Source organism: Hyperolius riggenbachi, chromosome 8, assembly GCF_040937935.1.
Source record: "Hyperolius riggenbachi isolate aHypRig1 chromosome 8, aHypRig1.pri, whole genome shotgun sequence".
Lineage (NCBI taxonomy): Eukaryota > Metazoa > Chordata > Amphibia > Anura > Hyperoliidae > Hyperolius > Hyperolius riggenbachi.
Window position 1 is genome coordinate 64,497,234 of NC_090653.1, and position 22,361 is coordinate 64,519,594.

Here is a 22,361-nt window from a genome sequence, read left to right on the forward strand (position 1 = left end):
AGTGATGGCCATGTGGTTTATTACTTTTTTTTTTTTTTTGTTTGTTTTTCTTTTTGAATAGGAGAAAATTAGTTATAGCTATCTTTGTTCTTTTGTCTACACCTCTTATAAACATACAAATGTGTATAAATTGCTGCATGGTCTCCTCTAGCTGTACATCAGCAATGGCACCCTGTGACCTTTCACTAATTACCGGTGTAACCGATTTGGCAGGGATTATCCTGTGTTGTCTGTAATTCTGTGCACTAGAGCCAGGTGTGCACACAGGAGAGCGGGGGAGGCTGGGCGGGGCATTGTACAGCTACTGTAACATGAAACACATGGCTTAGATCAGCTGCTTTGCATGCAGGCTCTGCTAACATTCTGTCATTTGCATTCTTCTCCTATTATATTTCACTTTACAGTCTTTACAGTATTGTTACACATGCCTGTGGGCCTAAATTCCATAGAATGATAAATCAGCACAGGTGGAGGTCCTTCAAAAAATACTGTATTTACGGTATTCTTATATCTTGGGGAAGGTTCAGATTTATCATATTTTTATTCCTGCCTGCTTCCCCTCTTAACTCAAGCAAATCTGTATCTGTAAAAACAAAGCTACATCTGGACAAGGAAGGCTGTGGATCCTATAGATCAGATGTGTCAAACTCCATCATTCAAGGGGCTCAAATCTAAAACCTAGTCTAAAGGGGCCCATACACTTAACGGTTTTCCCACCAATATACAGCAGATTAGATCACTGTGATCGAATCTGCTGTGAAATGATTACGCAAATGCTGACCGAAAGATCGATTTCCGTCCGAAATCGATCGTTCCCGTCGATCCGACTGTGCGGAAGATTTCGCTTGATCGCCGGTGGGTCAGGAGGGCGTCGATAGCGGCGTTCGAATGACCGACTAGCGGCAATACATTACCTGCTCCGCCAGCGCGTATCCCTGCTGTCACCGCTGCTCCTTCTCCGCTGGGTTCCAGCAGGCTTCACTTCTTCCTGTCCGGACAGCAAGTTTAAACAGTAGAGCGCCCTCTACTGTTTAAACTTCCCCGGACAGGAAGTACAGTGAAGCTGCAGCCCTGGAGCCCAGAGCGGAGAAGAAGACAGCGGAGACCGGGGGACTCTCGCCGGCCGGATCAGGTAATGTATGCAGAGGCAGCTCCACAGATGGTGAATCCGTTTCATGCTGAAATCGATTCACAATCTGTTTGCAATAAAGGCAGCCTCTCGATCCCTCTCTGATCAGATTCGATCAGAGAGGGGTTGATCTGATGGCAAATCGAACAGTGTATGGCCACCTTTAGAATGTGTATTGAACAGTCACAGGGCTTATTCACAGTGGGACGTTGCATTGTCACAACGCAAAGCAAAAAAGGTGGAAACTTGCATCGATGGATTATCGTCGCATACAGTAGGTACAGTGAAGCATACAGGCAATGAAAAGTATGCTTTCCTGTACCTGGTAACGCGTACGTTTAGAGGTAACTCACTGCAGCAGTGCATAACCATAACACTACACGTTACAATGCAACAATAACGTCACCCTGTGAATGATGCATAGGATTAGCAGTGCGATAAGTTGCGTTATACGAGTTTATAATGCAGCTCCGCAACGTTCCACTGTGAATCTAGCTTCAAACTAAGTGGTGTAACTACTGCAGAGTAGTGCAGTGGAGCCGTTTATTTACCTGCCCCGGTCTTACTTCAGCAGAAAAAGGGTGAAGATGCAGTGTTGCCCAAGGCAGGATTCTAGCCTTCACTTCCTTTATAGTCTTTTTGGTAAGCTGAAGAGGTTGGGGGAGGGGGATTCCACAAGGGGGCTTCATGGTCATTTATCTGGGGGGTCCTGTGAGTTGTTGCTGGGCCGCTGTTTAACCAGGAACACTGTCACCAGTGTGTTCCTGTGGACAGGATGGCAATGCACTGTCTTTCTTTTACTGCTTACAATGATGCACATTGAAGCTCTGGAGGGCCACATAAATTGACAAGGATGGTCGCATTCGGCACGCTGGCCTTGCGTTTGACACCTGTGCTATAGAGCCTCCCCTGTCTCCTCCATGGCTGTGGAGTTGGAGCAATATTGGGTGCCTAGAGTCTGAGTCGGTGGTTTCATAAACTGATTCATAGTCGGAAGATTTTTGTACTGACTCCACAGCCCTGGTCTCCTCTCCGCCCCCTCCTTTCAGTGCTGTGCCATGGTGAAGTGACGCTGCTTCAAGTAGCCCTCGGAGGCGTTCGGAAGCAACCGTGTGCTGAGCGCTTGCGAGGGAGGGTGGCTCCATACTGCACATGCGCTTTCCAAGGGTCCCCAAAGGTGTATTTGACTTATTGGTCAAATGTGGAATTTGGTGTTGGGGGGGGGTACACAGTGCTGGAACGAGGAATGGTAGGGGACGGAGATGGCTCAGCTGGATCCAGATATAGTCCTCTCCATAGGGGAGTATCAGACGCTTCAGTTTTACTAGCAAAAGTAAATTCTGTATTTCCTGTGTGTGTGTGTGTGTGTTTTCCCCTCCCCTTTTCCCCTTTTGATATGCCTCCCCAGCCGTACCATGCAGGCCTATAGGGATTCAGAATCGCGCTACAGAAAACTGCAGCATGCTATCTAGAATCAAATGCAGTGTAGCGAGCACCAACGGAGGGACACCGTGTGATGGGCTCTGACCCCAGGCACTCTTGCACTCTCCATCGGGCACTCAAAAAATCGAGTCAGCCTCATCTGTAGTATAAATTAGCTCTTTACTCAATGATTAAAAGCACGATGCTTCCTGTGTCCAGCAGTATACAGGAAGCATAATGCTTTTAATCCCTGAATAAAGAGCTAATTTATACTACAGATGGTGCCATCTAGAATCACACCGGCAAGCGGCTTGGTTGGCATGCCGGTGTCTGAATAGGCAACGTTTCCACGTCCATTCTCCATGCAGCGAAACTGTGCGTTTCAGATATAGTGGAAACGGGTCCTTTTCTTGTGAATACAGCTGACCCCACCCACCTCCTACTTGTGCTCTACAGCAGAGATGAGGTGGGTGGGGTCAAGTGAAGATTCTGTGCCTAGGAAGACCCTCTCACTTTTCTGGCAGTTCTGTACTTTTGTGCACAGTCATGTGACTGACTTTTCCAAAGGAGATTTCTTTGGAATGGTTACATCAAATATGAAAATAGTGGTGAGTAATGGCATAATCTCCTATTCACCTTTTACAAACTATGACTAATTCAGGAGGCAGAACTAGGACTTTCGCTATAATAATTATTTATTGGATTTATATACCGCCAACATATTACCTGGTGCTGTACAATAAATAGGATTACAGACAATAACAAGGGTGACAGCACAATACAGGTAATGGACAATAGATACAACAATACAGGTGATAATCAATAAGATACACAACACAATACAGGTAGTTTACAATGCCAGATCATACACTGGAATGGTAGCAGTAATAATACAAGTTCCCATAATTCTGGGTAAAGTGCACACAGTCAAGAATGATACACAAGGGGAGAGGGCCCTGCCAAAGGCTTACAATCTAGACTGAGGGGTTGGTGATACGAAAGGAGGGGTTGAATCAAGAAGTTCTTGGCAGAGAGGGATTATATATATAATTTTTTTTTGGGTGCTTCTTTGAAGGTGGGGGCAAGCCTGACGGCCAGTGGGAGAGAGTTCTGCAGGATGGGGGCAGCTCAAGTGAAGTCCTGTAGTCGTGCATGTGAGTGCAGGGGGGGGGGGGGGGGTTAGGAGGAGGTTGTTGGAGCGATGTGGGCGGCTAGGTGTGTAGTCCAGCATAATTTCATTCTGGCAGGTGACTTCTCCAGTGATGTCCCCACTCCTCCTGATTTTAATTTTTTTTCCTTTCTTTCTAATTTCAGGTTTAGTGTCGCCATGTTCCTGATAAATCGATATGGTGGTGGTGGAGGAGGAGGAAGAGGCGGAGGAGGATTTGGTGGTGGTGGCGGCGGTGGAATGTTTAACTTTGGTGGGATTTTTAACGCACTGAGGTAAGGCTTTATACTGAATGGGCTTTTTTGATATGTGTTCAGCTGGAAGGAGTTTGTAATCTACAAACCTCTGCTATGTTGGGAAGCACAGGTGGAAGCTACGGAATGAAAACCACTAGCCAGTGTCGGCTAAAGTATTTTTTCGGACTATAAAGCCTCTTGCACACTACATGCGATTCCAATTTTTTTTTTTTTTTTTTTTTTTATATGCAATCCAATTTTTGATTCTGATTAAAAGAAAAAGTAGCAGCATGCAGTACTTTTTTTGCAGAATCAAAAATTGTAATCGCATGTATTGTGCAAGAGACCTTTTTCTACCCTAAAAGTGGGGAAACAAAGCTTCTGCATCTTATAGTCCAAACACAGGGAATCTCTGACATTCTATAATCCGCCGATACGAACCGCCAACCCGCAACGATGTCTGGGACCTCCTGCACTCCCCGGTGTCAATGTAATTAGTGGAAGGCACTATCACTCACCTCATCCTGAGAGCCCGCGGCGATCAGCTTTTGTCCCTCAGCATCCTGCTCCGCTCCCCCACAGCCGTTTGTCTCTTTCACTCACTCCCACTAGTGCCGGTTGCGTCTGATGCAACCAAGAAGTGCCGGAGCTAGGGGGGAAGGAGTGAGAGAGACAAGCTGCTGATCATACAGGCTCCAAGGATCAGGTGAGTGATGCCTGCAGCTGACTCTGCTACTTACATGCACAGAGGTAGAGTAGAGCAGGACAGGGAGGACGACACCGAGGACACGAGGGGGACAGGAGCTGATCGCAGCGGCCTCTCATGATGAGGTGAATGATAGCGGCTGCCACTAATTACATTTATATGGGGACGGGACACTGAGGGGGACAGGAGGAGTACGGCATCATTTGAGGGAGAACATCTACAAGACGCACCTGGACCATAGATGCACCAGGTTTAGTCCGAAAAATCTGGTAACTGATTAATAAAAGCTCTTCTTTGTTCGGTCCACCTTAACTTTGGAGGCCACCTATAAATAGGCCAAGAAGAAAAAACAATGTAGAGTCCGTAGGCCACACTGTCAGACAGTGCAGCCAATTCGGGTGCAGCCGGCGCCACAATAGACCGTAATAGGAATTACGGCTATAGCGGCGCACAGTGAGTAACCTTAACGTCGTCAGAAGACTGAGCTGAAGGTACTTTTAAAACACTGTAATTTGACCTCCAGCAATAGCTGGAAGCCGAATTACTTAATTCCCTACCATCCACGTCGGTCTGGAGGGGGGATAGTAATTAACGCCACCGGGACTTGTGCACCGGGACCGTATATCAGCTGAATCCTGGGCCCAAGTCTCCCGGTGGCAATTTCATAGGTACGCCTGTCAGGTCCCACTACACGTAGGTATAGCCGGTGCCAGAACTCTATTCCTGGTACACCACTCCTAGGAAAAAGAAGAAAACTGAGTCAGTTCACCACAGGTAATTCTTTATAGCAGTGCATTAAGGAACAGGTCATGTTCTGGATAATTCCCTACATACTGTAGGTGTACAGCCTACAGCGCCTCATAAATTGTCTTCCATCCACTCCTTAAAGTGGACCTGAACTCGGGACTTCCTCTCTGCTCTAAAAAAATGGGCAAAAGCATAATCATATGCTGTACAAGGGTAAAGAGATGTGTGCTCTGACCAGTCATCACGTGACATAAATATTGGCTGCCTTGACTAATTTAAAATAGCACAGCGTTTACATATTGCGTTTGCTTACTAGAATATGCAGGATCTGAAGCTACCTGCCTGCTATTCCTGCAGGAGTTGGCCCACACAAAATTCTGTGTATCTCAAGAGGGGTGCCACGTGTAGGCCTCCTTATACCCCCAATGGCGCACACGCATCCACTGCCTGGGAGTGCTGCAACTGCCCGGGGGGGGGGGGGGGGGGGGAAGCAAGAGAACATGGCTGGTACACACCCCCACACCCCCCCAGATGTGGACGTTGTCCAAGGGGGCCACATGCATTTTGCACACTCACAGCTGGACAGGGCCGGCGCTACCATTAAGAGCTTGTAGGGGCCCCCAGTGGCTACAAGAGGGGAAAAAAAAATTTCAAATCGACCTTATAGTTCTTGAGAAAATCTATTTTAAAGTTTCAAAGGAAAAAAAATACACATTTAAAAACTAGCCGACTTTAATGGTTAATAGCAAATCCACCTTAAATTCTAGAAACCCTAAATTTGCAGGATATGTTAAGGAGATCATTGGGAATAAGAGGAAAAACAATTTTTCAAAAAGACCTTATAGTTTTTGAGAAAATCGATTTTTAAAGTTTAGAAGGAAAAAAGTATACTTTTAAATGCGGTAAATGTCACTTTTAGTAGCAAACCTAACGGTAGTGTAATTTTACATGCATCACAAGAAAGAGCAATACATTTCCTGACGTGGTTTCCAGGGGTCCATACGCAGCGGCAGCGCTTTGGCCAGGGATTGCTATACAGCCGCAATATGGCTGTATGAAAATCCCTGGCATTTTTTTCCTATTTTCCCAATTATTTTTTTTTTTTTTTTTGATTAGAGTGTGGGATTTTTTTTTAAAAAAAAATTATGTGGGGTCCCCCCTCCTGAAACTTTTTAACTCCTTGTCCCCCATGCAGGCTGGGGTAGCCAGAATGTGGAGCTCCGACCGATTGGGGCTTCAAACCCTGACTATACCAGCTGCAAAAAAGGTCCCTTAACCAGCCGGGCGGTATGGACGAGCTCAGCTCGTCCATCACCGCCGGAGGCTGCCGCTCAGGCCCTGCTGGGCCGATTTTCATCAAATAAAGAGCAGCACACGCAGCCGGCACTTTGCCAGCCACGTGTGCTGCCTGATCGCCGCCGCTCTGCGGTGATCCGCCGCGAGCAGCGGCGAAAGAGGGTCCCCCCAGCCGCCTGAGCCCAGCGTAGCTGGAACAAAAAGTTCCGGCCAGCGCTAAGGGCTGGATCGGAGGCGGCTGACGTCAGGACGTCGGCTGACGTCCATGACGTCACTCCGCTCGTCGCTATGGCTACGATGTAAGCAAAACAAGGAAGGCCGCTCATTGCGGCCTTCCTTGTTTGTTCTGGGCGCCGGAGGCGATCGGAAGAACGCCTCCGGAGCGCCCTCTAGTGGGCTTTCATGCAGCCAACTTTCAGTTGGCTGCATGAAATAGTTTTTTATTTAAAAAAAACCCTCCCGCAGCCGCCCTGGCGATCTTAATAGAACGCCAGGGTGGTTAATGCCAATTTTTGCTCCGGGGTATCTGTTGGGGGGGACCCCCCCAGGTTTATTTTGCCCTGGGGCCCCATTGTTGCTTAAACCGGCCCTGCAGCTGGGCACAACTTACAAAGGTAGGGAACCTATTTTTTGGGGGGGGCAGTGTGGATGGTCTTGCAGCGCTCCCAGGCAGTTGATGCCTTGAGGGGGTGTCTGCACTGCACCTTATTTCTTGGGGGTAGGAGGCCTACACGCGGCACCCCTTTTGAGGTGCAAAAGTATTTTGCAAGGCCTAACTCCTGAAGTAAACAGCAGTGAGGTAGGTTTAGATCCTGCACTTTCTGGCAAGCAAATGCAACATGCGCAAATGCTATGCCATTTTAGTGCCTAGTCTGAGCACACACTACTTTTTTTTTTTCTTTGGTCCATAACAGCATAATAACCTTTAAAGAGAACCAGAGGTGGGATTTTATTATGCTAGTGGGGCACAGAGGCTGGTTGTGCACACTAACACCAGTCTCTGTTGCCCCATGGTGTGCCTCCAAGACCCCCCTGCGCGCCGCTATACCCCCCGCAGTGCTGGTGACACGCTGCGTGTCGCCAGCACAATGTTTACCTAAGTGCTGTCCGTCAACGCCGCTCCCCCCGCCTCCTCCGTATCGGCGCTACCCGCTCGTGTCCCTTCCATCCAATCAGCGGGAGGGAAGGGACACAGGGTAGCGCCGATACGGTATAGCGGCGCGCAGGGGGGTCTTGGAGGCACACCATGGGGCAACATAGGCTCTTTAAAGGGAACCTTAACCCTGGCACCTAAAGTTTCATTTACCCGAGGCTTGCCCTCATCTTAAGTGTCGTCCGGGCCCCGCTGCGTATTCTTCTCCGCCTTGCCGCCGTCAAGCACGACCGGCGCAGGCATACTGCACCTGCGCAGGACGCGCTTGACGGTGGCAAGGTGGAGAAGAATACGCTTGGCCGGGGGGCCGACTCCCAGTCGGCTGAAAATGGAAGTCCGGGTTTAGTTGTCAGGGTTAAGGTTCCCTTTAAAGAAATACATTTTTGTTACAGCTTTCAGAACTGCTGCAATAAATCTGTAGCGTCTACTTCTTGCCTTTGCGGAAGCAGACAAAGGGTTAACATCCTGTGTTTACATATTGGCCAAGGACTGCCGAATTCCGAGAACTGCCGAGAGATCAAATTACACTTGTGAGTAATTACAGATGTGGGGGAGAGTAGACCGGCTCTTTACTTTAAAAACTCTTCCAAGCTCAGACACCATCAGTACTTTTATGGGATAGCATTCTGCATGTATAGCAAGGGAAAAGGGGCAAATTCATTTTTAAGCTACAGTCGTAGGCTGCGTCCACACTAGGTCCGGAAACGTATCCGTGGCTGCGTTTTTCAAACCTGATGAAAAACGGAGTCCCGGATACTAATGTTTAAAATAGCAGCCAGCCTCACCCAAGTAAAAAATGGATCCGTCTGCGGGGATCCGTTTTGAAAACCTGAACGGAAGGTTCGGACCTGCTGCATTTTCACGCAACGGATCAGGACCACGGATACACGCAGGGGTAGTGAAAGCAATGAGAAAACGCATCTCCAGCTCCACAGGCAAAAAATGGATGTGAAAACGGATAGCCTGAGCTTTATGATTGGCCCAAAAAATCCTCCCACTCCTTCCTAATGATAGAGACGTTTTCTGTCAGGGAAAAACCTGAACGAAAACTGATGCAAAACTGATGCAAAACTGATGCAAAACTGATGCACTTTCATCAGTTTGCAGTACGGTGGGTACTTCCCCTGATCCGGACTGCAGTGTCCGTCCTGCAACCGGGTCTAGTGTGGACCCAGCCTTAGTACAAAGTCACTCCTATGTATTAATGGTGCCCAGAGAAAAATGTATTCTTTGATAGTTGTTCATTTTTTAAATGTTTTGATATAGTGCCATTTACAGAAAGTCAAACCATCCCAACTTCCCAATCGAGCATCAATGCTACACCTGTAAAGACATTTGAATGGCTAAACCGGTTTTGTGATATTCTCTGTGCGCTGCTTTGAAGTGTTGCCTGTGGCGTGCTGCCTGTTTTTTATATTTCACAAAGGGAGAGAGGAAGTGGTGAAGGGAATTATAAGTGCATGGGGCTTTAAAACTGCTTTCTGACACCTGATTGGCTGCTAGCGTTTGACTAGCTCTGTTTCCCAGGTGGGTGGAGATTTTTTGATTGTACAGGTGCAAAAACTGCTTGGTCTTATTCCTACTGGGGTGCCGCATCCGTTTGCGAATCAAATGCACCGCTGTGCTGTTGCAAAGACTCAGCTGAATCACTGTAACTGTGCCACGCCCACCTATAGGGATTTGCGTGTGTGCTGTGGTGCACTGCTGCTTGCCATCCAGAACCACCATGTGGGGAAATGCTGCATATTCTACACTAGGGGAAACGGGCACTTCCTGTTCGGCATCAGGAAATTTGTTTAGCTGTTGGGGTCCTCCATGGTATAATTTTCCTTCAGTCCAGCCAGTAAAACCCTACCAGTGGTATTGCTTAAAAGCAAACAAATATGGCAGCCTCCATACCCCTCTTACTTCAGTTGTCCTTTAAGATGCGGAAAGAGTAGAGTAGCTGGGCGTGGCACGGTTATAGCAATTTCTACTGAAAATATTTGTGCATAATTAACTCAGATAAGTCTATGATCTATACCAGCATTCCCTTGTTTCTGTTACTTTCGTTCCAGCAATCTGCCAAGTGAGATTTTCCCCTTCGCCCTCTCCTCGCCCTTTCCATAGGGTAGAGCTTGCGGTCTGTACACAGGTTGCTGCAAAATTGTCAGGCACATTAATTACACAAGATCGTTGTGGGAAACCACAAGTTACAGCGTGGGCAAAGCTAATACAGCTGATTTCCTCCATTAAATTAAACCCAAGGTGGTTTTAAGATAGTTTTTTTTTTTTATACTTGCCTAAGAGGGGAGGACCCTCCAGAGGCTTCCCACATCTTCCTGGAGACCACTGCTGCTGCCTGGGACCCTCTAAAAGTTTTGCATTGGCTCTCCTTTGTGTACAAGTGCGGCTGTACTGCGCAGTAGCACAGAGCCACTTGTGGACTAGCAGCTTCGAATTACAGCACATGCACGGCTGTACTTCCACAGGCACAGTGCAGTCTTTTTTGTACATGGCTGGGAGCGCAGCCATGAGAACAGATCCAACAAGCTCTTGTCAGATATGTACAGCGAGTCGATGTTTGCAGATCCGGTTCTAGACTTTTTCCCGCCTGAAGCAATACACTGCGAGGTGTGCCCTTCAACCCCCCACCCACCCCAAAGAAGAAGCCAGAGAGGAGAGATACATCGGGCTGTGTATTGCAGGCACTGGCACTACACTTTGCTTCCTCCAAGACAGCATCTCCTCCCTGCTGCATCTGTTCCCCAGGATGCTGGGTATGTGCTGCACCGGCACTGCATCACTCACTCTCAGCAGATTAGTGATGGGATCACCAGCCACATGTGAATTCCTGATTCCTCTCGGACTATAACGGTGCTTCATGTGACCCGGCAGCACGTAACCGTTTACATGAAACACCGCTGTATCCATGGATACAGGATGCTGGACAGGGAGAGCCTATCGCTGGAACGCTGAGAGCAGGTGAGTGAAGCAGCGCCATGCATCTAGGGAGGGGGAGACGTGGAGTATGAAGAAGGGGACATCTGGGGGGAGGAGCCTTGTTGCTGCCCTGAAGCACGTGATTCACATTGCTTTATAGAAAGAACTGGATGCGTGGCAACATTGGGGGCAAGGAGGACACTAGAAGCCTCTGGACTATCCAGAGGCTTCCCTCGTTTTTTGTTTTTGTTTCCTTTAAACTGCATTAGGTTCACTTTAAATTGACATTGTAGTGATGGGATATGAAAACTGACCCTTCGCACTCTCGCATGCAAATGTTCAAACAAATGCATTCACAGATTCACTCATCCAGGCACCACTGTTATCCCTACAGCTAAGTTAAAAGCCGGGGTTTTAGTTCACAGAAGAATGCATTCTTATGCTTAGTCACCTATACTGCGCAGAAGTACCCAGGTAAGCATAGGTGTCCTAACTCTGGCCCTGTAACATGCATAGGGCAGACATGAAAACATTAATTGCATCAAACCTATCAATGGATTAGGAGCACACATCCTGACGTCCTCTCCTGGGACAGACAGTGCATCTTACCAATCGCACAAGGGAGCTAACGAAATGTATCCATGCGCACCATCCATGCACATACACCAGCATAAGCTGTGTGCATGCTGACAGCAAACACATACAGGGGAAGGAGGGAGTGCACTGAATTAGACCCTGGCCACAGGGGTCAGTAACAAGAAAAAAAACACACATCCAGGCACATCGCCTCAAGTTAGGACATTAAATAAGTTAAGGAAAGGGAGGTGCTGAAGGGGGTGTGGCCAGAAAATGGCAAAAATCAATCAACCCTTCGCACTCTCGGGATATGGAGACTGACGCACTAATTTCCTTTGAAACAATGCCAGTTGCCTGGCTGTTCTGCTGACTTATCAGGCTTCATTTGTGTCTTAATCGCACCCCTGTAACAGACATGTAGCTGGTATGCTCAGATTGTAGTCCCGAGTACCTTATCTGCCTACTCGTACTGGAATGTGGCCCGGGGCCTCTCCACTGAGTGCTCTTCACTCCAGCTTAGGAGGCCCACAACTTACCACTCACTTGCTTTACCAGGCAAATCATGGCATTCTCTTTACCACTGCTTGTGTTGCAGTGCAATGTATTTCTGATTGAATCACAATGCACCATTTGCAGTATTTGTGGTGTGATTGCCATTCAGTGCAGTTGGGCTGGACTTTTCAAAAACGCCCAGTGTTTTTCTGAGCAAAAACTACAACCCTTCAGCAAACCGTATACAATGTAAACTATAATTTTGTTGGGCTTGGCAATGACCGGATTGAAGCTGAGTTCACACGGTACAATTTTCCGTCAGATGGATCTATTAGATCCTTTCCGATCGGACTGCGATCGATTTTGGATACTTATCGCAAAATCGATCAGAAACCATTTGGATGTCTACACACGATGCAATTTCTTATCAGATCACAGGTCTATCTAATGGAAAATTGTACCGTGTGTATGAGGCTTAAGTCAGCTCACCGCCTAGATTCCTGCTTATCTGACCTGCAGGTGTAAACTCTATGTCAGCTTGGCCATTGTCAGGCCAGAAGAGGGTAGGCAATGAAGCAAGGTAAAGGAGTGAAGGGAGGAGTGAAGCCTCTCACTGTCATTACAGCACTAATGCTGCATGCAGCCAGAGAATAGAGAAGCACAGCTTTAAGGCATACATTCGGTAGACTTGGGCACAGGATACAGCCGGTATATGGCTGATACTGCTTCTGCACAAGTCCCGGCCGCGTTAATTACTATTACCCCTCCCAGGCCGCTATTGCTGGAGGCAGAATTATTGTGTTTAAAAGTAACTTCAGCTCAGTCTTCTGACGGCGCCGATGTTGCTCACTAAGCGCCGCTATAGCTGTAATCCTATTCTAGTCTATGGTGGCGCTGGCTGCGCCCAAATATTCCTTCGCCGTTAAACACTGCTCCGGGTTTATAAGACAAATAATCAGCCTTGCATTGGTCTACATAGACTGCGTTTTATGCTGTTTACCCTTTTAGCAGTCACATAAAGGCGTTTTTCATGTCGCTAGGGAAGTGTGCCTTCCCCTGCCTGGCAGGCTACGCAGAGCGGGGCAGCAGGGAGCTGTTATAGTAGCCTGTCCAGTCAGCCTGGATCGGATACTTCTCTCCTCCACCACGACGGCACATCTTCTGGGTCCCGATCACATGATATGATGTGACACCAGGGGATGGTGTCAGCGTTATAGCGCCACTCGGTAGTGGAAGAGGGGTGACGGAAGGGTCTCTTTCACCATTGAATTGCGCTGTAATGCTGAAACCAATCTCCTGGATCCGATCACGTCATGTGATCAGAACCAGAAGACATGTTGTAAGTTCAGTGCCGCTGCTGTGGGTGGAGGAGAAGCCAATTCAGTCGTCCGGACAGGTAGCTATAACCGCTCTCTACCCGCTCAGCATGGCTGCGCTCGGCTGCAGAGTTTAGACTGCACCACTGCAAAAAAGTAGTTTCTGTGCCTCAGAATCACCATTTTTATGAACTCGCCCAAACTAAGAGTGCTCTTGACATTTATTTTTTATTTATTTTTGTCTTTTTCCAGTGATGCTGCTGCAGCGTACCAACCAGATCCTCCGGTGAGTCTCCTGTTTTTAACCGGTATAGTTTATTTCTTTCTGCAGTTTTTGACCTTTTTCTTTTATTGCAATCCTGAACTGAAAATTAATCAAAAGTCAAAATAAACATACACAAGTCATACTTGCCTCCTGTGTAGTCTACTCCTCAATCTCCTCTACCGCATCCTGTTTGTCCCACTGTAATCAATGTAATTCTCCGTCCTCCATTTGAAAATGGCCATTACCCCATACAGCTTTCACGTCAGCACACTGTTAAACTGTATAATCGCCCACTTGAGCCAAATGGAAACGGGGACATCCAGTTGTCCTTGTCAATTATAACTGACAGCAACTGATATATAACTGACAGAAACTGATATATCCAGTTCTGACAAAATCTTGGAAGAAATTGTTGTAAGAATAAAATGGTGAGCTTCTGAGAGGAACTCATGGCGAGGTAAGTATGTCATATTCATTTGCAGCTACGTTGTGTTTATTTTAACTAATTTGACTCGGTTCAGGTTCACTTTAAAGTAACACCCCCCCCCCCCCCCCCCCCCCCCCCCCCCCCCCAAAAAAAAAAAAAAAAAAAATGAAAATAAAACAATAAGCAGCTGAAATCTGACAAAACCGAAAGGTCCATCTGAACAGCAGTTGGTAAGTCTAAGAAAATAGTGTGCAAGTGAGTTGGAGGCTGGCTGGTATCTTACTATTTTGGCAGTTGAGCTGCCAGAGGTGTACCTAGAGGGGGTGCAGGCATGGCTTGTTCCACGGGCGCCACAGCACCATGGGCGCTATGCCTGACCCTGTGCTTCACTGGCCTGCCTCCATGGCTCCCCTGTCATTCAGACCTCAGATCAGATTATGCTGTTATCTGGGGAACATAGCTACTTAGCAAAGTGCACTCTACATGCATAAGTTTAGTGTTCGAACAGAGGACAGAGAGGGAATAGGAAGAGCTATTTCCAAAAAGAAACCTCAGCAATATCCTAAGCCAAAACACACAAGGCAACCATAACACATGTACACGAGAAATTATGCTGTTTTTAGAGGGAAGGGGGCTCTGACTGAGGAGGGGGCGCAATTTCATTGTTTGCCATAGCGCTATATTACCCAGATACGCCCCTGTGAGCTGCTGTTCAGGAAATACTTTTGAAAACCCAAGAAAACCCAGAGCATCCCCCATGAGGAGATGGACTAGTCCAAACCTGTCGGATTTTAATTGCTTACTTTTTTTTGCTGGAGTGGTCCTTTAAAGCACCTTCAAGATTTTTGCCCATGTCTACCCAGGTGTCCTGTTCCCCCCCCCTCCCATGTCTACCCAGGTGTCCTCCTGTGTCCCCCGTGTCTCCCTCAAGCATGCAGCTAATCTTGTCAGATCTGACAATGTCAAAACACCTGATATGTTGCATGCTTGTTCAGGGTTTACTGAATGTATTAGAGGCAGAGGATCAGCAGGACAGCCAGGCAACTGGGATTTCTTAAAAGGAAATTAATATGGCAGCCTCCACATCTGTCTCATTACAGTTGTCCTGTAAAGCAGTGTTCCCCAACCCTGTCCTCAAGGCCCACCAACAGTGCATGTTTTGTGGAAATCCAGAGGTAGTTAATCAGCTCCACTGAGACACTAATGACCCCACTTGTGATTGTGTGTGGTTTACTGCAAAACGTACTGTTGGTGGGCCTTGAGGACAGGGTTGGGGAACTCTGCTGTAAAGGACACCTGAAGCGAAAATAAACTAATGAAATAAACAATTGTATTTATATTCCTTCTCCTAAAAAATTACTTTTTAAGATATTCCAGTTTTTTATGTTTAAATCTACTTTTTAAGTTTTAACTGTTTTAGTGTGTTTGCTCAATGACATATTCAAGTATGCCAGACCTAAAATATATGAACTATTTACCACTTTTAACTTTGTCCTGCTCTCAGAAGCCATTATCTGCTAGGAAAGTGTTTTATATTTGGAGTTCCTTATCAGTGAGAGTCATACTGTAGTCACTTCCTGTCTGAGTCAGGACTGAGTCAGCCACTTGCATACCTGATATTTAACTCTTTCAGGCAGAGAAAGAAGAAAAAGGAACACAGCATAGTTATTTGTGTGCCTGGCACTGTACATACAAATATCCATCTCATCATGTCACATGTCACCACGGATATCCTTTAATACAAAATCATTGTGTAATGGCCAGGGGATTTATGTGGGGTTTGGTTCCCACCTCTGGCTGATCTGTGCTCTCTCACACACCTTGCAGCCTCCGAGAAGCCATGTTTCGGTCATTCAGTCCAATGAGAGTGAGGAGGACAAAGGGTTCCGCAGAATCTTCACGCAGCTGGCCGGAGATGTGAGTACAGAGAAGGCATAATATGTTTGGGCTCCATCCAGCTTCCTGTGACTCAGGCCTGGCAGCCAGGCTGTTGTCTCAGGGAGGGGATGCTCTGTTGTACCTGGAATTGTTCCCTGCTGTGTCACTGACTGCTGTGTTTTCTCAGGACATGGAAGTCAGCCCAACGGAGCTCATGGGAATCCTCAACAAAGTCATTTCGAGACGTAAGTATCTCCAGGAGCAGCAGAGTGCCACAGTGTGAATAGAGGTGCTGGCATTTTCCTAAACACTTAAAGCGCAACTAAACTCAGAACTTCCTCTTTGCTCTGAGGCCAGTTTCACACTAGCAACCTGCGTTTTAGTTGCGGGGTGATCGCAACGCTAAATAGAGGCTTTGGAGATACCAGCTTTAATGCAAGGTAGTGTAACTTTTGGCAGCGAGCCAAACCATAAGTGTAGTGCTCACTTCCTGTGGTGGAAATACAAATCGCAAGGAAGTGTATTGAAAAAATATGCTTTTACGCATGTGCTCCACGCAGAAACAGTTTAACCTCCTTGTGACCACCTAACGACAATTGGCGGCCGCAATGTGGCTCCCCCAGGACCACATAAAGTCAATTGGCGTCAAGTCCTGGGGGAGTGGTTTGCAGGGGATCATGCGCCGATACGTGAGCATCCCTGCATGAGTGATGGAGCTCCGCTCCGCCATCAGTCTACCAGCAGCGATCGCCGCTAGGAGACTGCATTTACGTTGTACAATGCACGTGCTCGTATATGTTCACCCCTAACATGCTGATGTATTTGCGTCAGCTCAGATACGTCCGGCGCATCAGGTATGAAATGTTCCAGAGACTTTCATTGCTTTAGCATTACCCTGCGGTAAACGTGGGTAACGCACCGGAATGAAAACGCGCCAGTGTGAAAGGGGCCTCGAGGTTTTGCAAAGCATGATATCCTTAAAACCTGAAGTTTTACTTGGTTTCACTTTAGCACACGACACTGAAAGGGCAGAGCTGTTCTACAGTCTGTTCAGTGTACAATTGAATATACAACTGAAGTGAGAGGGATATGGAGGCTGCCCTATTTTTTCTTTTAAACAATACCAGCAGCTGTCCTGAGAATCATCTGCCCCTAATACCTTATTAGCCATAGACCCTGAACAAGCATGCAGCAGATCAGGTGTTTCTGACATTGTCAGATCTGACAAGATTAGCTGCATGTTTCTGGTGTACTTCAGACACTACTGCAGCCAAATAGATCAGCAGGGCTGCCATACAACTTGTATTGTTTTACAAGGAAATATGGCAGCCTCCATATTCCTACTGGGGGGAGGGGGAGTGATGTGTCACATTTAATAAAGGGGGGGGGGGGGGGGGAAGAGACCATACAGGCTACAGTTAATGTCCTGTTAAATACATATTTTAAAGGTGCCTGAATTTGGAATTTAAGAATAATTACTGTATTTTCCGCCGTATAAGATGCACTTTTTCTCCCCCCAAAAAGTAGAAAAAGTCCCTGCATCTTATACGGCAAAATCAGCAGACTTCCAACGCCTGCTGATTACGAACCACTGCCACGGCGTCTGGGACTCCCTGCCTGTGTGCGTCCTTCTGTCTCCCCCGTGTCTGCTGTGTGCGCGGCTCTAGTTCCGGGCACACAGCTGACTCGCGTGGGAGACAAGAGGAGACATGGTGGGGATGACAGGAAGACACATGGAGGAGACGTGGGGGGCGGCAGGAGGTGGAGAACGCATGGCTGGGGGAGACATGGGGGACACTAGAGGACACCATTTGAGGTGAAACATGTACAAGACTCTCCTGGAATATGGATGTACCAGGTTTAGCTTCTTTTCTTTTTTTTTTTTTTTCACCTCTGGCCTTTGCCCTCTAAACCTAGGTGCAGTCTTCCATTTTCAAGGAAAAACTGGAAAATGTTTGACACCGGGTTAGACTGAAGTTAAAAGTGTGTACACATGCTATACAAATCTCTGCCAATGGCCGCCTTGGCTGATAATTGTACAGGTGTCCCCCAAGCTCATGTATAGATCCGGAACGCAGATCTTTAAACAACCCGTGACCCCTGAGGGCATTGTTCTCATCCTTACCCCGCCCACCAGAGTCATCCCGCTGCTCCCAGCATGCACTGCAGTGTTGACCCTCCTGCTCTCACCATAGCAACAAACATGTTCCGCTGCTATAGCAGAGCAAGTGTGCACCTTTTTGAATAGTATTTTTTTTTTTATATATATATAAAGTTTGTTGAAAAGCGTCCTTGCCAATAAGTCTCCATGCTTCTCTAGATGCCGACCTCAAGACAGATGGTTTCAGCGTTGATTCATGTCGCAGCATGGTGGCCGTAATGGATGTATCCTTTACCACTCAGATTTAGTTTACTTATCTCGTGGTGGATTCATAAAATTCTGTTTATCTCAGTTCACCATTTCTTGTAAAAGTGTCTGTAGGTAGAACCGTCTTAAAGGACCACTCCAGCGAAAAAAAGTAAGCAGTTAAAATCTGAAAGAACAGACATGTTTTGGACTAGCCCATCTCCTCATGGGTGATTCTCACGGTTTTCTTTGTTTTCAAAAGCATTTTCTGAATTGCAGTAGCTAGTTGCTAAGGGCCTGTACACACTGCTGCGCTTGCGCTGCGCTTTTCAAATCGCATGCGCTTTTTAATCACAAGGTCTTTTGAAAAATAATGAAAATCTTGGAGACCTGTACACACTGGTGCGATGCGCTTTTCCTATTCTCATGAAGGCTTGCGATTTAAAAATCACATGCGATTTTAAAAGCGCAGGAGTGTGTACAGGCCCTTAGTCTAAGTCTAACTGACAAAATAGTGTGCAATTGATTAGGGAGGCTGGCTGGTATCTTACTATTTTGGCAGTTTAACTGCCATTCAGGTAATGCTGAGAATCCCCCCCATGAAGAGTTGGACTAGTCTAAAGGTGACCACACACAGCATACAGATTTTTATTTTTTTCTGAACCTCTTGACGACCAGCTAACGCCGATTGGCATAAACTGGTCGTCTGCGGGTTTCTCGAGCGGCCTTTCCATGTCCGTTCACGGAGGATGTCTCCGTGAACAGCCGGAGAGCCACCGATCGCAGCTCGCCGGCAAAATGTAAACAACGGGGAAGAAATCCCTGCTGTTTACATTATACGGCGCTGCTGCGCAGCAGCGCCATAAGGCAGATCGGCGATCCCCGGCCTCTGATTGGCCGGGGATCGCCGGCATATGATAGGCTGGAGCCTATCCTTCAATGCGCAGGACGGATATCCGTACTGCGCAGCCCAGGAAGGAAGAGTTAGGGAGGGAGAGGGAGCACAGAAAACAATGCGGAGGGGGGCTTTGAAGAGCCCCCCGCAAAGCGCAGCAAGCCGGCGGTGATCAGACCCCCCCCAGCAGGACATCCCCCTAGTGGGAAAAAAGGGGGGGGGGGGAAGTCTGATCGCCCTGGCATAATACTGATCTGTGCTGCGGGCTGGAGAGCCCACGCAGCACAGATCAGGCAAATCACCCCTGGTCGGCAAGTGTTTAAATATCTTTTCAATTCAAGAATTGTGATACATTTTTCTGACTGTAACATTTAAAAAATCTGACCAATGTACCTCACGCCTATGTGCCATTTTTTTTCCCCAGTCATGAATGAAATAATTGAAGAGCAATTGACGATCTACCACACACCATTCAATTTTCATAAAAATTGATCAGAAAAATCCAACACTCCCAACCTTTTATCAACTAAAAACAGGGAATTCGATCAGATTTCCTGAACTAATTTAAAAAAAGCTTTTGATTTTTTTGGGGGGACGATCGATCGTATTTATCCAATTGGTGTAAAACTGGATCTTTTAACCTCCTTAGCGGTATGCCCGACACTGGGTTGGGCATACTGCTTGCTCTCCTCAGGGGTCCCCCGGGACTAATTTAAGTTTGCCTGGCTGTAAAAGCTTTAGCTAGCATTAGACTAGCTGGTAAATGTAGCCGGCACCCACCGATCACCGCCGATCCCCCGATCCAGCCAGTTAATACTTCACCCAGCCTGGATCCAGCGATCAGCGCAGCCTTCTGCACATATCCGGTCCTCTCTATGGGGAGGATCAGGTCTGCACATGACATCAGTGATGTCATGACGTCATGTACCATCCTCCCCATAGAGAAGAGCGGAGTTGTCCGGGGAGGCGGCGCCGATCGCTGGATCCAGGCTGGGTAATGTATTAACTGGCTGGATCAGGTGATGGGGGGGGGGGGGGGGTGCCGGCTACATATACTAGCTAGCCAAGTGCTAGTTAAAGTGTTTACAGCCATGCAAACTGTTAAATTAGTCCCGGGGACTATAAAGCTGCAAAACCTGAGTGGCGTAACGCTCGGGTTAACTGTATGGTGTGTGGCCATCTTAACACCTGTTGGTTCTGTCGGATTTTAACTGTTTTTTTTTTTTCTGGAGTGGTCCCTCAGTGCATCATGCAAGTCAGCAATAATCACTGTTACCAGCAAAAGGAGTGATTTCTGTGTCTACCTCCCAGGGCTGTTACACCATGTCCCAGCAGGTAAAGACAAGGTTACAAGCTGTATACAAATTTGCAACACCGGCTGAAGTACGCAGATATTGTGCATCGTCCCTCTGCTGCATCTGCTCTGTGATGGTGGTGTGATCAGATAAGGGATAAAAGGAAAATCCTTCTAACATGAGGTAGTCACTGATCTAGGGAGTAGAAGCTGTAGCGGCAAATAAAAGCTACTTGCCGGCAATCAGTCAGCAGTTAGCTCTGTTAATTGATTGGCAGGTAGTGGCTTTCCTTTGTTAGCGCGGTGTCCACTTCCTTGTTTAATGGAGATTTTGAGGTGAAAGAAAGTCATGTCTCTGTTCCAACTGATTAGCAACTTCATATCTTGGAGCAAACTCCTATTAAAAAAAAGTGCCTGTAAGGGTTAATAGGCTTTGTTCTTTGATCACTAGCTGTGGGCATTACTAAAGCAAACGCAGCAGAGAGTTTCTGTGTGCAAGCTTCATTGATTGTAAGTAAGGCCCCTTTTCCCTCGGACGGCTTAACTGTGCGCTTGTCTGGCAGTTCAGCTTGCCAGCCACAAACACCTTCCGGCTGCAATCATATACAGCTGAATGGCAGCAATTGTAACGCCAAGCACGTCATCGTTTGACTCACGGTGGTGTTACCCATCGGCACAAAAACCCCACGATTCAACGCATCGTCTGTGCTCAAATGTGACTCGCCTTTCCGACACCTGTAAGTGCTAATAAGTACCCAGCTGCTGCCTGGGAGCAGCTATCAGAACGTCTTCAGAATCCAGTGGAAAATGGGCCAAAAAAAGTTTTTTTTTCTAACCAAAGCTTTTTTTTTTTTTATGAATCAAATATAATCTGTAATGGCAGCTTCCTGCACTGTGATTTTGTTGTGGGAATTTGTGGATTTTACACAGATGACATTACTTTGGGACAAATGAGAGCTGCGCCGAAGGGAGGCAAAAGTGATCCTTGGAGCATCCAGCATAGCTGTGCTCTTCCCACCCCCTGCCTAAAGCACCATGTCCTCCACATTTGTAATCATTAACATCAGTGGAAGCAAGAACTCTGCATTTTGGATTTCAAACCTCTAAACTTGTGGCCGTGGCAGGGGGGATACCTCGCCTATAGCCAATGCGTTTCATGTTTTATTCAGTCGCATTCCACATCGCTCCACAACTGGGTTTGATTGAGGAAGTATTGGAGAGATGGAACGTGGAGCACAACGGCTATAGGGGTCTATAACCGTGAGTTATGCCCAACCCCTGCCGCAGCCACCTGTTTACAGGATCGTCATCCGAACTGTGGAGCTGATGCCTGGCACTTAGTCTATTACTTCCCTGAACAGTGAGCTAGTACTTGGTCCACACCACTTATATGGATGCTGTTACTTTACCCTATCAGATTTTTCATTGTTGTGGAATAGGGGTCTGTGCCATTACTCACTACACAATTGTCATGTTTAATGCAGCTATTGCCTTTGTGTACAGCTCTCAGGGTCAGGGGACTGACTTTTCCAAAGTATATAGAGCTGCCAGCAGAATGCAAGTGACCTCCTCTGCACAGAACCATCACCTGACCCCGCCCACCTCTCTCCCTGCTCCCCTACTCTGGGCGTGATCAGCTCTTTGTTTATGGGAGAGGATTGGTGCACTCCCTGCTCCTCCCTGACTAGCTCCACTGGTTAATAAGAGGTGGAGTTTGGACAGATTATAGACTGCTGTTCAGTTCAGCCATGGAGATCCAGCCAGGTAATAAAAAATGGTTTGCATGCAGAATTTCATGCATTATCACAGATTAGGATATATTCAACACAATATGCATTATAGACTCAAGCCTAAACTAGGACTTTAAGCACTGCTCTACTGGAGGAACCTTAACACCAGAATACAGAGTGACAGCACCGGCAAACTGGGATTTGAGGAATTCAAATACTTATGGAATAATGTGAAGAAGTGGCAGGTAAGTGAGAGATGTGAACTGTTTGTAAATATAAAATTTGAGGAATTCTGCAGTAGGAGGGGGTCAATGAGATGCAAATAATTTTGAGTTGATGCAGCATTATCCAGTTTGAAAGTG

At 47.1% G+C, this 22,361-nt stretch overlaps 1 protein-coding gene across 1 annotated transcript in view; it reads left to right on the forward strand.

Moving 5' to 3' along the window:
* The window catches only part of CAPNS1 (calpain small subunit 1), a 66,009-nt gene that overhangs the window by 33,046 nt on the left and 10,602 nt on the right, over positions 1 to 22,361 (forward strand). Inside the window, exons 2-7 of the mRNA XM_068250526.1 lie at positions 3,866 to 3,994; positions 13,416 to 13,449; positions 15,683 to 15,772; positions 15,921 to 15,978; positions 18,054 to 18,118; positions 22,176 to 22,244. Of these exons, the coding sequence (XP_068106627.1) occupies positions 3,879 to 3,994; positions 13,416 to 13,449; positions 15,683 to 15,772; positions 15,921 to 15,978; positions 18,054 to 18,118; positions 22,176 to 22,244 (432 nt within the window). The 5' untranslated portion in view covers positions 3,866 to 3,878. The remainder of the gene's footprint in view (positions 1 to 3,865; positions 3,995 to 13,415; positions 13,450 to 15,682; positions 15,773 to 15,920; positions 15,979 to 18,053; positions 18,119 to 22,175; positions 22,245 to 22,361) is intronic.